The sequence below is a fragment of the Salmo trutta genome, chromosome 23 (assembly GCF_901001165.1).
Source record: "Salmo trutta chromosome 23, fSalTru1.1, whole genome shotgun sequence".
Taxonomy (NCBI): Eukaryota; Metazoa; Chordata; class Actinopteri; order Salmoniformes; family Salmonidae; genus Salmo; species Salmo trutta.
Genome location: NC_042979.1, coordinates 17,242,486 through 17,259,644, shown reverse-complemented (window position 1 = coordinate 17,259,644; position 17,159 = coordinate 17,242,486). Strand labels below are relative to the sequence as shown.

The 17,159-nt window shown below is 45.2% G+C and overlaps 1 protein-coding gene across 5 annotated transcripts in view; it reads left to right on the top strand.

Annotated features, from left to right (window-relative positions):
- LOC115159498 (retinoic acid receptor RXR-alpha-A) overlaps nucleotides 1-17,159 on the top strand; it is a 181,869-nt gene that overhangs the window by 50,265 nt on the left and 114,445 nt on the right. For 4 of the 5 annotated variants that reach the window (XM_029709282.1, XM_029709281.1, XM_029709284.1 and 1 more), the window contains exon 2: nucleotides 6,327-6,527. In XM_029709282.1, the coding sequence (XP_029565142.1) occupies nucleotides 6,327-6,527 (201 nt within the window). The remainder of the gene's footprint in view (nucleotides 1-6,326; nucleotides 6,528-17,159) is intronic. The other variant, XM_029709285.1, reaches the window with a different exon arrangement.

Below are 17,159 nucleotides of genomic sequence, written 5' to 3'. Positions count from 1 at the left end.
TGATCAGAAATACAGTGTAGACATTGTTAACATTGTAAATGACTATTGTAGCTGGAAACGCCAGATTTTTTATGGACTATGGCATACAGAGGCCCATTATCAGCAACCATCACTCTTGTGTTCCAATTAGCTAATACAAGTTTATCATTTTAAAAGGCTAATTGATCATTAGAAAACCCTTTTGCAATTATGTTAGCACAGCTGAAAACTGTTGTCCTGATTAAAGAAGCAATAAAAACTGCCTTCTTTAGACTAGTTGAGTATCTGGAGCATTAGCATTTGTGGGTTCGATTACAGGCTCAAAATGGCCAGAAACAAATAACTTTCTTCAAAAACTCGTCAGTCTATTCTTGTTCTGAGAAATGAAGGCTATTCCATGTGAGAAATTGCCAAGAAACTGAAGATCTCGTACAACGTTGTGTACTACTCCCTTCACAGAACAGCGCAAACTGGCTCTAACCAGAATAGAAAGAGGACTGGGAGGCCCCGGTGCACAACTGAGCAAGAGGACAAGTACATTAGAGTGTCTAGTTAGAGAAACAGACGCCTCACAAGTCCTCAACTGGCAGCTTCAATAAATAGTACCCTCAAAACACCAGTCTCAACGTCAACAATGAAGAGGCGACTCCGGGTTGCTGGCCTTCTAGGCAGAGTTGCAAAGAAAAAGCCATATCTCAGACTGGCCAATAAAAATAAAAGATTAAGATGGGCAAACCATGAGGAACTCTGTCAAGAAGGCCAGCATCCCGGAGTCGCCTCTTCACTGTTGACATTGAAACTGGTGTTTTGTGGATACTATTTAATGAAGCTGCCAGTTGAGGATTTGTGAGGTATCTGTTTCTCAAACGAGATACACTAATGTACTTGTCCTCTAATGTACTTGTCCATTGGAACACAGGAGTGATGGTTGCTGATAATGGGCCTCTGTACGCCTATGTACATATTCCCTTAAAAATCAGCCGTTTCCAGTTACAATAGTCATTTACAACATTAACAATGTCTACACTGTATTTCTGATCAATTTGATGTTATTTTATTAATGGACAAAAACAAGGACATTTCTAAGTCACCCCAAACTTTTGAAAGGTAGTGTATGCTCTGCTGTATGTCATCAATGGGGGATTGGAGAATAAGACAACAGTCTTTCTCAAGGGCATATGGGTAAAACACTCAACGCCCACACACTCCAACGCAGAAGTCTCTCTGGAGCAGGAAGAGAATGAAAGGAGGGATGTGCTGGAGGAGTGGATGAGGCTTTTCATTTATGTCGAGCACCATCGTAGAGGAGGCCGCCCATCCGTCTGAAGACGGCTGAAGGTGAATGGCGTTTACGATGGTTGCCCAGGCTATTGATAGCTGCAGGTCCTTCCCTGTGTGAGCCAGCAAGGCCCTAACCCTGAGAGCTTGGAGAGCTGTGCTCCTCTCTGTGTGGGAAAGACACTTTTATTACGCCCCTGATCCATGAAGGGCCCGACAAACTTTGACCTTGGGCTTGATCGCTCTAGTAATGGCAAATGAGGAGAATGGCTATACTTTAAGAGGACTATACGAGGACTGCAGTCCACCACCGCACCCCCACCCCCTCATAAATAGCCAACATGAATATACTGTATTTCACGTGTAGGCAACCAGTGCACATTACGTTTAGAGATGGATATGCGTTGCTAACCTACAGTTTACAAGTGTTTCCTTAGTGTTGGCGTGTATATGAGACTAGAGCGAGAACGAAAAGTTGTATTATTACGAATGCAAATCTCCATACCTTTGTTTCATTAGCACATTGTCATTAAGGCTTTGTCCCATTAAGTTCTTTATCATTATGGCTCTTTTTCATTAGCGTAGTCCTATGTAAATACTTGCTTTCATTAGCACTGTGTTGTATAGGCTGGCTTTTCATTATAGCGCTGGATGTTTAATGAGAAAACCCCCAGTGTGTTTACACTGCTCCCATCCCTGATCGCCAGAAATGATAATACTGATTGACTGTTGGTGGGGGATGTTTGAGCTTGTCCCCTGAAGACTGGATCCTCGCACAGTTATTAAACCCAATAAGATCTCTCTCTTCCTCTCTTCATCCCTCGCTCTGTTTGGAAAAAAAGATCAAACATGCCTGTAATCAACGGTGTGCTGTATGAGCCAAGAAGACACCGAGGCTCAGCAGTGTGATAGAGATGCCTTTAATGACAGATCACTAGATCACAGATCATTAGCGCTCACGACAGGAAGACCTGTACGCACATGCCTCTCTGCTACTGCTACACCACCATCAGTCACTTCCCTTCTGCTACGAGAGGAGGAGAAATTAAGCCCTTTATTAAAACCAATCCAGAATGGTGAATAGCTGGAAAAACAGACCCCAATTGTTTTTTATTCATCAAGAATGAAACTCCCTGAACATCTGGAATGGCATATTAATGCCAGCTCTACGCTGTTTCTCTTAAACTAAAAGTTAAAACATTTGGAGGGTCACATTTAATGTCAATGTTCCATATGGGACAGCAGGTAGCCTAGTGGTTAGCGCATTAGACTAGCAACTGAAAGGTTGCAAGATCGAATCCCTGAGCTGACAGGGTAACAATCTGTCGTTCTGCCCCTGAACAAGGCAGTTAACTCACTGTTCCTAGGCCGTCATTGAAAATAAGAATTTGTTCGGCTTCCCTAGTTAAATAAAATCAGAGGAACATCATTTGTTCAATGAAACTTCAAGGAACGATTTGCCCCCCTCCTGTTCTTTCACACTCGGTTCCTCTGTCTCCCACGGTTCCAGCTTTAGGTAACATTCAGAGCGTTTGAATCACATAGATTACTGTGTCCCGTGGGAAGATTATTCCAATGGACGGCTAGTGGAGCGTTTTCGTTGGGTCCCTGTCTACTCGGTTTACCCATGAATTTGGAAAAGCCGAACTTGGAGAAGCTCATGTGCTAACAGGGTAATGTTCAGTGACATGGCTCAGAGCCCTATGGCATGTGTCATTGTCCGCCCTTTGCTAGCTAGTTATACAAGCAGGGATTTGCTTCTGCTGTGCTCTGAGGAAACAAGGAGAAAATGAGTAGATTGGATAGACCAGGCCTACATCAAATCAAGATGTTCCTGGTAAATTGGGCCTTGGGCAGCTAGTTGTGGTGTTAGATTGCTTGGAGAACCATATGCCAACATTTACTGAGCATTACAATCATTTATACAGATTATGTGGCCCCAAACATTTTTTTAATGTGCTCCCCAAAAATATACTTCTGACTTACACCGTTTATAGGAGACAACAGTGAAGTATCAGACAGACAGACGATGACATATCAACTTCTTCTCCTTTCAAACATGTTCATTCTTCAATAATGTTTGTGTGGTCTTCATGTCTGTTTTATTTCATTAAGACTGTTAGAGATGATCTCAGCTTGTCTGCGTTCACTCGTACTGGTCTGGACTTGCTGGTCCACGTCCGTCACTGGCATTTGGATTCTTCTCTACTTCTAATCAAAAGAGTTGAGGAATGTGCTTGACAGGCACAGCCCACCCCTCTCCTTGAAACACACATGCACGCATGCAGCAACGCACACACACACACACACACACACAAACTGCACACAATCCTGATCACAGCATCAGCATCCCAGACGGCTTATCATGGGGAACTAATTCAATATCCCTGTGCCTGTTTTAAATGTCATTGGCTGAGCTCATCTGGAGTGACATGTTTTTCATGGTCCTCATAAAGGAGCTGTATTAGGCTCGGAACAGAACAGAACGGGGGGGGGGGGGGGGGGGGGGGGGGCTTCTCTGACCAACGCTCTTGATGTCTGCAGGAAATCTAAAGGTCCTCTTGAGGAAATGAATAAAGTCAGGATTTGAGGAGATCTGCCGATGCCAATGAGATTCACATGAACTCCCTCAAGTCAATAAAGGATTGGTGAATCCTCCACTGACTGACTGAGAAATGTAAGCTACACAAAAAGTTGTTTTTCTCTAGAGGCTGCCAAGGCTGCCATGTCAGTCACAGAAACACATGCCTCTGATGCCATTCATTGGGTTGAAGTGGATTTCCAAGGTCAGCACTGAGCTCTGGTTGATGTATTGCCTGTGATTGGGCTTTCATATGATATTGATTGTTTTGACACTGTTGTCAATATACTATCTCAATGAGTTTTCTGTCTATCTTCCCTCTTCTTTTTCTATGAACTCATCACGTCATGTGTAGATCTGAACACAATGGTGATAACGATGGAAAAAGTCTGGAACTAGTTAAACAGAGCTCCATAGCTTTTAATTGACAAAGTTGCTATACTCTTCTGCCTGTGCATTTTTCCTTGCTCCTCTATTACACTGATGATGTCAGCATGGGGATGGGATGGTAGGGGGTAGTGAAGACTGGACTAGTGGGGGTACAGAACATTCAGTCACCCCATTGTGCCAGATAATGACTTCCCTATTGAGCGTGACCCTGGTGACCTCTGAGATCCACCCTCCCCCTGCCCCCCAGGCATCCCCGCCTGATTTGGCATTTTGTCCACACAAAGTTCCCAAACTCAGTCCCATGCCTCTCCACCACTCCGTAGCCTCCTACCCAGCCTCCCCTGGGCGGTTGCCCCCTCCTGGTCACTTGGCCCTGGGCATGGAGCTGACAGGGAGCTCCATGGAGCTCTGAGCTAGCCTCATATTCTGGGTTAGAGGGTCACTCTGAGGGGAGACAGAGAAACAGTGCTCTAAATGTGAAAGGTTGGCTGGGTCTCCATGTGGCAGGGGAGATGGATGTGTAACCTGCTGGTGGGAGGGAGGCCGTTCAGAGACTATGGGTACAGTAGAGATCCTTAAAATGTTTCCTCACCCCGTCTCTGTTACCAAGGACAAGTTGTAATCTGTATCGACAGTCCTGTCCAGGCAGCACGCTTCACCATCTACCAGTAGAATCAGAAACCATCATTTGCCTTAGTGAGAAGGTACTGCCAGCAATAGACAATATACAAACAGAGAAGTCCACACAGACATCATACAGAATATACAATATCGGAACAGTGGGAATATACCATTTACAGAGGGATTATATCTAAATAAGCATAGGGAGGGATACTGCCGTGGTGATTATATACAGTGTCTATACTGCCGTGGTGAATATATACAGTATCTATACTGCCATGGTGAATATATAAAGTGTCTATACTGCCGTGGTGAATATATACAGTGTCTATACTGCCCTGGTGAATATATACAGTGTCTATACTGCCGTGGTGAATATATACAGTGTCTATACTGCCGTGGTGAATATATACAGTATCTATACTGCTGTGGTGAATATATACAGTATCTATACTGCCGGGGTGAATATATACAGTGTCTATACTGCCGTGGTGGATATATACAGTATCTATACTGCCGGGGTGAATATATACAGTGTCTATACTGCCGGGGTGAATATATACAGTGTCTATACTCCCCTGGTGAATATATACAGTATCTATACTGCCGTGGTGAATATATACAGTGTCTATACGGCCGTGGTGAATATATACAGTGTCTATACAGCCGTGGTGAATATATACAGTATCTATACTGCCGTGGTGAAAATATACAGTATCTTTACTGCCATGGTGAATATATACAGTGTCTATACTGCCGTGGTGATTATATACAGTGTCTATACTGCCGGGGTGAATATATACAATGTCTATACTCCCCTGGTGAATATATACAGTATCTATACTGCCGGGGTGAATATATACAGTGTCTATACTGCCGTGGTGAATATATACAGTATCTATACTGCCGTGGTGAATATATACAGTGTCTATACGGCCGTGGTGAATATATACAGTGTCTATACAGCCGTGGTGAATATATACAGTATCTATACTGCCGTGGTGAATATATACAGTATCTTTACTGCCGTGGTGAATATATACAGTGTCTATACTGCCGTGGTGATTATATACAGTGTCTATACTGCCGTGGTGAATATATACAGTGTCTATACTGCCGTGGTGAATATATACAGTGTCTATACTGCCCTGGTGAATATATACAGTGTCTATACTGCCGGGGTGAATATATACAGTGTCTATACTGCCGTGGTGAATATATACAGTGTCTATACTGCCATGGTGAATATATACAGTGTCTATACGGTGTTGTGTGGAGCAACCCTCAGCTCTGCATTCTCTGCTGTTAATGTTACTTTTTTTTCATCATTATCCTGTTTTTCTAACAGACTATCTCTCTCTCCCTCCATCTCTATCTCTCTATCCCTCCATCTCTCTCTCTCTCCCTCCATCTCTTTCTCTCTCTCCCTCCATCTCTATCTCTCTATCCCTCCATCTCTCTCTCCCTCCCTCTGCAGGGTTCCTGAAGCCCCAGTGCTCGCTGGCTCCGCCTCCCCAGCGAGGACGCTCGGGGGAGGCCTGCTCCTGTTTCACCGGCATGTGTCACCTCCACCAGCGCCGGATATCTACAGGTAACACTCAACGCCATCTCCACATCCCATCGCCATCTGCCCCGTCATGGCAGACTCAGCACCTGGGAAGACACCTGTATGAAATAAGTATGAGCTAAGATTTGCCAGTGGATAGAAAGAGTATACAGTTATAGTATACTCTACAGTATACTGCATTATACAGTACATTTGATCCACTGTATAACAATTTTAATTTGATGATATGAACCTATAAAAATGGCTTTGATATGCTAATACAATCCCAGGTAGTAGGAGCATTTACTGTAACTCATTTTACTGTCTGAACATGTCATGCCAAAGTAGTATATCCACAAAGCAAGAAGCTGCTTGTTCCTTACCACAGCTACAAGCACACACACAGCCTGGGGTAAAGAGCTGTCAGAGCCATAAGGCTTCTTCCTAGGCAGCGATGGCTCAGTCAGTCAGCCTGATTAATGTAGTCTTTGCAGTGGAGGCCCGGTGATTGACATGTTAACAGGGGTGCTATGAAACAGGCCTCTGTTCTCATCACCTCCGTTTTCCCTGCTAGGGCAGCCGGGTCAGGTGACGTCAGCAAAGCGGTGCATTCTGAACCTGACCCTCTGGTATGTGGGGAATGGGGGACAGTACTCTGCTGTTGCTGTACGTGTGCCTGGCCTGCTGATGGCTTCATTGGCTGGGGGTGGAGGGCCTCTTGCAGGGTCACTTGTCGTGACTGAGTGGCTTGTTGTAACTTAACACCAATATCATGTGAGGGGAACATGCCTTGGACAAAGGCGACAAAACCAGAACAACCAAACAGTGGCACCTTGGATGAATTTACAGGAGAGTGGTAGATTGTGTGATTTTATCCGTATGGAACCTCACAGACAAAGCCCTGTGTTAGCTTCACACATTGTAGTCCTTAACACATACCCTGTAAACATACCCTGTACACATACCCTGTACACATACCCTGTACACATACCCTTAACACAGGTTGAAAATGGCAGATTTGGGCAGTAATACATTCCTAAATTGAAAGGTAATGGCTGTACAGTAAGATGCTATACATGACGTCAGAGCTCTGGCTCAGCGCGTCGCAGGTTTTGACAAAGAGACATTCTGAACTTGAGCACCGTGCGCGACTAGAAGTTGCCTCCATCTCTCCTGCTAGTTGGGCAAATTTTGCAAATGTTTTGTTGTCTGAGTGAGAGAAAAGCTGTAAGTTAAGAGGACTCTACGTATTTAGAAAGATGAGACGTTGAGGATTATAATAAATACCGATTTGATGTCATACAAGCAAGCCAAATACCTGTGAGTCCAAATGTGCCCTTCACATTTCCATATCATAAAACTACTGTCATATACAGTGTCAACGTTTATGATCACTATGTTTGATGTTCAGTTACAAGATGACATGTGGTCATACCCTGGGTTGTCCTGAACACAATGAGACTGTTTGTTTATTGTGAAGGAAAGCACACACACCTTAATGCTCTCATGACTTTCTATGCGCACCAAAGTGATGATCTGTTTCTCTGAATTGCCTTGTGAAAGCCTAACACTGTAAGATCCTATTTTAGAACTTAGCTAGTCATGTTGGCAGTAGAACAAGCTTTTCAAATCATGCTCACCTGACCCAGATTGTGATTTGTAAAGGTCAGTTTTTGGATTGTGTAAACAGTAACAGTAATTGTGTGATGGTGGGGATACAGGTCTGTGTTCCAAACAAAACAACTACAAGTGTGCTTGCTCTAGTTCCTCAACGGCACAGCTAGGAGAGCTCAAAAACTATATTTGAGTCATAAAAGTGCATTGAAATGACTCAGGAACTGTACACACTTTGAAGAGGTGTGTGACCACTTGGAGTCCCCAGTTAGTCCTCTCACTCAAACCCTTGTCATTTTGTTCTCTTATGATGCACCTACCCCATATTCTCCAGGAATGCTCTTATCATGTTACTAGTTGTATCCAGAGTATTTTCAGATTTCGTTATAAACAAATGCTGTGAAAGTGCAGTAAATGTAAAATGAACATCACATCAACAGTGTAATGTTTGGATTCAGTCTTGTGTCAGGTCTGTTGTGTCCTCACCTTTGGTCTCATCATTTCCCCATAATCTCCAAACTGTTCCCTTTCAATTGCTACCATGTTTATGCATATGCTTTTCATATTTCTTCTGTAAGAAACATTTCAATTTAGCCCAGTTGATATAGGCCAATTCCCACAAGTGTAAATGGTTAAAAGGTTGTTTGGATGAGTTGTCATTGACCTAGATCACCATGCACTTACAACTGTCAATACAGAACATGTGAATGAAATGGGCAGCGTGTATTTAATGGGTCTAACAACAGAAAGATATTGACAAAAGCAACTATAGAAAAGCTTTCGACAGGCAGAACAAGAACCCACTACCCTCTCTGTCTCTTTCTCAACAACAAATACTTATTCATGGGCATGTCTCAGCAAGATGGGTGAGGTGCAGACACAGTTTGTTTTTCCGCTCTCTTCTCTTTCTCGTCCATAGATGTGTGTGTTACTGGGCTGGTGTGATTGATTGATACATTTTTGACTGTCACAGCCCTTGGTGAGGGTGGGGACGTTTCCTGAGCAATTAGAATAGTCGGGATACTTCTCTAGCACACCAACTATACTGGTAACTGTTACTGTATAGAACTGTGCTTTCTCAATGTGTTACTGTATAGAAATGTGCTTTCTCAATGTGTTACTGTATAGAAGTGTGCTTTCTCAACGTGTTACTGTATAGAAATGTGCTTTCTCAATGTGTTACTGTATAGAAGTGTGCTTTCTCAACGTGTTACTGTATAGAAATGTGCTTTCTCAATGTGTTACTGTATAGAACTGTGCTTTCTCCATGTGTTACTGTATAGAAATGTGCTTTCTCAATGTGTTACTGTATAGAACTGTGCTTTCTCCATGTGTTACTGTATAGAACTGTGCTTTCTGAATGTGTTACTGTATAGAAATGTGCTTTCTCAATGTGTTACTGTATAGAACTGTGCTTTCTCCATGTGTTACTGTATAGAAATGTGCTTTCTCCATGTGTTACTGTATAGAACTGTTCTTTCTCCATGTGTTACTGTATAGAAATGTGCTTTCTCCATGTGTTACTGTATAGAAATGTGCTTTCTCCATGTGTTACTGTATAGAACTGTGCTTTCTCCATGTGTTACTGTATAGAAATGTGCTTTCTCCATGTGTTACTGTATAGAACTGTGCTTTCTCCATGTGTTACTGTATAGAACTGTGCTTTCTCCATGTGTTACTGTATAGAACTGTGCTTTCTCCATGTGTTACTGTATAGAAATGTGCTTTCTCCATGTGCTTTTTTAGTTACTTCAAGGCATGCTTGACTTACAAAGAATGAGAGGAGAATGTGTGAGACTGAGTCAGATTGTCTTTTCTTGTCTTTTAAGTGTTTTGATATTTCACAATGTTCAGTGGTGTGGTAAATGTTCCGTGGCCTAGCTGCTCAGAGCAGAGTAGCAATGTGTTCTTAGAGAGAGAGAGAGAGAGAGAGAGAGAGAGAGAGAGAGAGAGAGAGAGAGGCTGAGATAACTGTAAAGGCGTTGTGGTTTGTTAGTCACACAGAGTAGTAGCATAATGTTCAGCCTAGCTGGAGTCTGTCTTTTATAGCCCCGGTCATAATCATGGATCTAATTATGGAATGTGTTGCCGTAAATCTCCCATCGCCACATCCAGCACACACACCCGTCCTAACCCGCCCCACATCTGTGTGATTGTCCTCCAATCCCGTCCCTCGGCTGCCCGGCCAAGGCCACAATGACAAGCCGCTGTGGAGAACGTGGGGTGCTGAGCGGCAACACAGCGGAGGATTCTGGGAAGGCTGGTTGGCCTCACCCGGGGAGTCGACTCCAGCGGTGATCTCCTGAACTCCCGGCAGCACAGTGATGTGGCCACGCTCTGGTTTTAGTGCTTTCACATTGTTTAGAGTTCTCAAAAACAAACCATTACTGGAAAGAGACCGTGAGAAACATAGTATTCAGGGCTCTTTTCTTTTCCAGAGATAATTTTAAAAGCAATCATTTTGTTGTTTCTTTTTTAAAAGACGAGAGGAAAAAAAGTTTTTGGGGCAATGTGTGAGAAGTGTAAGAGTGGGAGAGAGAGAGAGATTTAAAACAGGGCTTTTTGAAAGGCCCTCACAATGCAGGCCTTGTGCAGTGATTTGGTCTGTCCTCGCGGAGCTGAGCGGAGGAATGGAAAAGATTATCCACAGGAATGTCTGGGGTGCCCTATAACGGAGCGGGCCTCGTGACTGGCCAATGGGAGAGAGGCCTGCCGAGCGGAAGGCAAATTTTTTCCTGATGAACTCAGCTGCCTGCTTCACAATACAGTCTGATTGCCAGCACTGAACTCACATATGGTCCGTGTTTGGAGAGACCAAATGACAGGACAAATTCTGCCTGGAGAAGAAGGAGAGGAGGAGGAGGAGGAGGAGGAGGTGGGCTGTTGGAGTAGATTGCTGGCTCCCCCTTTTCATTTCATTAGAGTGGGTAGTATGGATGTGGTGTTTGGATTCAGGTGCGCTTCACCACTACCTCTGTCTGGGTCCCTCCCTTTCTCCCTCCCTTCACTGATTCTCACAGTCCACTCTGCATTGGAGTGGGGCTGGCCGCCAGGTGTGCGGTTAGAGTTTGATTAATCCCTCTTTATTGACTTCGCTTAAGCAGCAATTACGCCCAAAGCCAAGCCCTATTAGCTCTCGCCACGGTCCGTAGCTGACTTCATTACCCAGCCTCAGAATTATCTCACTGCCTCGTGAATCCTGCCAATTAATTTGGAGCCCATTTAGAATTCTGCAGGACTTGGAAAGAACTTTCCCTGCCTATCGCCTAGAGCTGAGCCAGAGTGAACCGTAAGGAAACATGGAGGAGAGCAGAACACAAATCTGGCTCCTTCCTGATTGTTTGTGCACTGTGTGTGTGTTTGTGTACTATGGTTGTGTGTGTGTGTGTATTGTTTGTGAGACAGACTCGGCAGAGCTTGAGCAGCACCGGGCCCAGGCATTGGACTCCAGTGAGAGGCAGCATGTTTGTAGACCTTGTGGTCACACAGGGTTTGTGGGGGGGTTCCAGTGGCTCCCGGATCCTCGTATTTTCTCGGGTGGGGTCCCACAGAGGTGAGGGAGGTCGTTAGCCTCAGCATGCTCCACGCTCGCTGATCTCTATTTGGCTGGCTGGAGTCCGTGCACTCCCTGGCCGCTTCCTGCCGGGTCAGGAGCCAGAGGGGCCAGAGCGCCAAGCTGACGATTACAGCCGTGCTCTGCCTCGGCCTTCGCCCCCTGCACACACATTCATCACCACAACCACCACACAGACTCACAGGCTATTTTAATACAAACTTATTATTGGACTATCACAGCAGATTTGGCTGCTGATCCCACTGTAAAATAAAATAGCCTAACAGTTGTTTGTGTCCAGTTAGACCGGTGTGATGTCTCAGTATGCTGAGTGTTTGGTCTGGGGCCTGTCACTTCCAGGATAAACTCTGCCAAAAGTCTGAGCTAATTGGATGTGAAGATTCATATAGTACTCACCAGATACTGGCTTTAGGCCTGACATATACAGCCTCCACACTGTTCGCAAATTCCAATCAGTTGGACTTTTCCAAGATGAAACAGGGGGTGCAGGGAGATGTCCAAACCATATGACATCATTGCAGTGAGTTTGTAATCCCTGTTTCGTAGCTCTAGAGAGAGATCACTTTATTGGTCAATTGCACACAAGGTCCAACTGAAATTTGACTTCCGTTTTTAACCCAACTCCTCCATTTGTTTGAGAGGTGCAGGGGGCTCAGACTCAGGATTCGAACTGACAACCCGCTGGTTGCTGGCCCGCCTCTCTAACCGCTAGGCTACCTGCCGCCCCACAGTATGTAAACATGGGAAGATTGGGAACAATGTCACAGGCCCTAAATCCTGCCTGATGAATTCCTGTCTCTCTTGTTCTGAATCGTAGAGCTTATTGCGGAGCAATCCGCCAGCTGATTGGAAGCAGCTCAGTTTCAGTCCACAATCCATAAATCTCTGCTTTGGTCTCATGATATAGGAGGACTGGTGCAAAAAACACTAAGGAACTTCTGATGTAAAGATGTTTTATTTAAAGCAATAGTGGGAATGTGAAGTTATGTGTGTGGGTTTTCAATGCCTGTAGGGTCGTATCCACTGAGACTGAAGCCTACTTGATCAAGTCCACCGAGTCTCACCTGAATGAATGCATGACTTGTGTTTGCATGTGTACAGGTGTGTGAATAACTTACCTCAGGCTGTGTCTTCAGGGAGTAGAGGAATGGGCAGACATTTCATTCCTTCCCATGGGAAGGGGGCCGTGTTTCAAGTTGTATTAGTTGTATGTTTGTACAGGATACACATGGTGTACACTAAGGTTATTACAGTTTTGTTTTTATATTTGTTTTTATTTCTATTAGTTTTCCGCTTTTTATTTGAAATTCAGTATAGTTTACACTGTCCAACGAAGTACACCATGATTCGTTTTAGTTTTAGTTTACTATAATAACCTTGGTATACACCATCCAACTAAATGCTTACTTGCAGGTTCATTCTTGACATGGCTCAGGAGAATAAAATAAACATTTTAGCATCAGTATAATACAGGAAAGCACCATTTATAGTCCAATATGTACACATGTATCAGAGAAAGGAGAGATTGGGGTCCAAGTGTTTAAATGGTGAAGTATTAGCAATAGTAAATAAGAGTATGGTAGCAGTAATTGTGATGTCTGTGTAGCATGAATGTATATGTGTGTGTGTGTGTGTGTATGTGGGTGTGTGCATGAGTGAGTGCATGTGTGTTAAGGTGCGGAGAATCAGAGCAGCTGGTCAGTCCAGTTCATGTGTTCAGTGGTCTGATGGTTTGTAGATAGAAACTGTCTCTGAGCCTGTTGGTATCAGACCTCATGCTCTGATACTGTCTGCCCAGCAGTAAGGGAGAGAACAGCGCGTAGGCTGGGGTGTGTGGGGTCCTAAATGATGCTGCAGGACTTCCTCAGGCACCGTTTCAAGTACATATCCTGGATGGGTGGGAACACGGCCCCAGTGATGTACTGGGCTGTCTTCACCGCCAGCCAGTGTGCCAGCGGGTTGGGCAGGGCCGGGTGCAGCTAGAACGCCAGGGGCTTCACCTTGGCACAGAGTGACGGCAGCCATCCATAACAGGTCAGGAGAAATCACAGCAACTAAGCCTTTGATAACTCTCTGAGCCCATAATCCCTGCATAGAACCATCCCACTGAAATGCTATCTCATTGTTACAGCTCAAACCATAGGAGGGAGAGATGGAGGGAGGGGAGGATGGAGAGATGGAGGGGAGGATGGAGGGAGGGTGGGGACGATGGAGGGATGGAGGGGAGGATGGAGAGATGGAGGGGAGGATGGAGGGATGGAGGGGACGATGGAGGGATGGAGGGGAGGATGGAGGGGAGGATGGAGGGATGGAGGGATGGAGGGGAGGAGGGAGGGAGGGAGGGAGGGAGGGAGGGAGGGAGGGGAGGATGGATGGAGGGAGGGAGGGGAGGATGGAGGGAGGGGAGGATGGAGGGATGGAGGGGAGGATGGATGGAGGGATGGAGGGGAGGATGGAGGGATGGAGGGGAGGATGGATGGAGGGAGGGAGGGGAGGATGGATGGATGGAGGGAGGGATGGGAGGATGGAGGGAGGGGAGGGATGGAGGGGAGGATGGAGGGGAGGATGGAGGGGAGGATGGATGGAGGGAGGGAGGGAGGGGAGGATGGAGGGAGGGGAGGGTGGAGGGAGGGCTAGCCATAGAGCCACACCGTCTCTCCCTCATCATACACCCCGGAGAGGCAGAATGTTGTTTTCACTCTAATGATTATCACAGTAAGACTGTTGGGATCATTTCAGAATGCCTCACTAAACACACATTCAATGCAAGAATTAGAGATCAAATGTGAGTATTAAATCGCAGTGTTGTTCACAAAAATAAGAATACATCACATATTCCAAATCCGGACAGAATTGACCCCAACCCTGGAGTAAGATGTTCACTGTAGCAAGGCTGCATCTGAAAAACAGCCTTTTCTCTATCATCCATTAAACATAAATAAGCAAGTTCTCATTCTTGTGGCCCCATGTTGCTTAATACAGTACAGTATGTTAACCACAGCAGGGGCACTCTGAGTACTCCTCTGAAATATATGGGTAAACTAATGAACGCCATGAATATAAATGAATATGTACATCTTAACCCAGATATCTGAGCCGTGCTCAGTGCAAGCTGCTCTCTCCCCAGTGTGGAGTGAATATCTCTCATCATCCCTGATAAAGATATTAAAGGAAGAAAGGCTGTTCTGACTGTCACTCCAGCTCTCTCTGTTGACTCTAGAGGTTTGATAGTGAATGCCATGTGTTTATTAGCGGGGGGTGGACTTAGTGTTGTGGTGGGGGCATCAGACCACCATCTGCCTCTGATAAACATGAGAGGAAGATGGGAGCGATGGTAAAGAAACTTCAGTGTGTGTCTCTGTCACATTCTAGAAGACCCTTCCCCTCAACCTAACATGCTAGCTCGAGATGTACTGTACGGCCCTAAACAAACATACTGTTGCTGGGAAGAAAATGTGTGCCATAATGCCAGAAAAGGATCATGTATTGGCCAAGGGAGTCGATGAGGACGAGAAGTCAACAAAGGAAAAGCAATCATATTTAGCCTCTATGAAAACAAACTGTAGGGGCCATTTTCGCTTTGAGTGACGAACTGGTTTCTGAGGACAATGGTTAAAGGGGACATTCAATATAGTTTTGGTTATGATTTATAGCAATGTCATCTGTTAGGGTTCTTTTTTTGTTTTTGCTCATTCTGCTTATATAACTGGACTGACTGGAATCCAAAGGGCTTGCACCGGCCATCTGGAATAGCTAACAATAGAGGGGTCTCACATTTTGGACAAGGCCAAAGGAAAAAGCCAATTCACATGATTTATTTATCGATTTGTATTTTCTTCCGGACCTATGCGTGCTTCCCTCTCTGTGCTGGAATCACAGCAGTCCTGTCTAGAGGTGCTTTCTTAACAACAAAAGAATGTGAAAACTTTTGGCTGGGGTGCCCTGTAATGCTATGGGACCTCGGAGTGTAGTTTGGAGCGGACTGTTGGTTGAAGTCATTTGGGTCCAATATGGAGACTGCCTTGCCAGCGATAACAAAATGCTCTGTATCAGATACCCTTTCCCTTCTCATTCTCTCAGTTTCATAATCACACTGTTGACTGCTAGAACTCTTCTCTCTTTGAGAATCAGCCAAATAGGAAACAAGGAGATTGCTTTATTAAGTCGTTGAACGCAGCCAGTGGAAACTCAATTATATTCTTCTGTCAAGCTTTCCACGAGGCTTCCATACTGCAGACTGAGGATGCAGATTCCTGAATGTTCCTGCTGAATGTTCCTGCTGAATGGTCGTGCTGAATGTTCCTGCTGAATGTTCCTGCTGAATGTTCCTGCTGAACGGTCGTGCTGAATGTTCCTGCTGAATGGTCGTGCTGAATGTTCCTGCTGAATGTTCCTGCTGAATGGTCGTGCTGAATGGTCCTGCTGAATGTTCCTGCTGAATGTTCCTGCTGAATGGTCGTGCTGAATGTTCCTGCTGAATGTTCCTGCTGAATGGTCGTGCTGAATGGTCCTGCTGAATGTTCCTGCTGAATGTTCCTGCTGAATGTTCCTGCTGAATGGTCGTGCTGAATGTTCCTGCTGAATGGTCGTGCTGAATGTTCCTGCTGAATGTTCCTGCTGAATGGTCCTGCTGAATGGTTGTGCTGAATGTTCCTGCTGAATGGTCGTGCTGAATGTTCCTGCTGAATGGTCCTGCTGAATGTTCCTGCTGAATGTTCCTGCTGAATGGTTGTGCTGAATGTTCCTGCTGAATGTTTGTGCTGAATGTTCCTGCTGAATGTTCCTGCTGAATGGTCCTGCTGAATGGTCGTGCTGAATGTTCCTGCTGAATGTTCCTGCTGAATGTTCCTGCTTAATGGTCGTGCTGAATGTTCCTGCTGAATGGTCGTGCTGAATGTTCCTGCTGAATGTTCCTGTTGAATGTTCCTGCTGAATGTTCCTGCTGAATGTTCCTGCTGAATGTTCCTGCTGAATGGTTGTGCTGAATGTTCCTGCTGAATGGTCGTGCTGAATGTTCCTGCTGAATGGTCCTGCTGAATGTTCCTGCTGAATGGTTGTGCTGAATGTTCCTGCTGAATGTTTGTGCTGAATGTTCCTGCTGAATGTTCCTGCTGAATGTTCCTGCTGAATGTTCCTGCTGAATGGTTGTGCTGAATGTTCCTGCTGAATGTTTGTGCTGAATGTTCCTGCTGAATGTTCCTGCTGAATGGTCCTGCTGAATGGTCCTGCTGAATGGTTGTGCTGAATGTTCCTGCTGAATGGTCCTGCTGAATGGTTGTGCTGAATGTTCCTGCTGAATGGTTGAGCTGAATGTTCCTGCTGAATGTTCCTGCTGAATGGTCGTGCTGAATGTACCTGCTGAATGTTCCTGCTGAATGGTCTGTGTGTCACTCTTGATCTGTGTCAATCTTGTTCTTGTTTGTTCACTGGGCTGTGTGTAAGTCAGCGGTGGGTTGGGGAGCTCAGGTGTCCTTTAGAGGGGGACAGGGAGCTTGTTCCTGTTTGTGCCTCTCTCTGTTCACTGTATGGTCAGTTGCTTCTGTCGTCTCAGCACTGGGAACCGCCGATCATCCCAC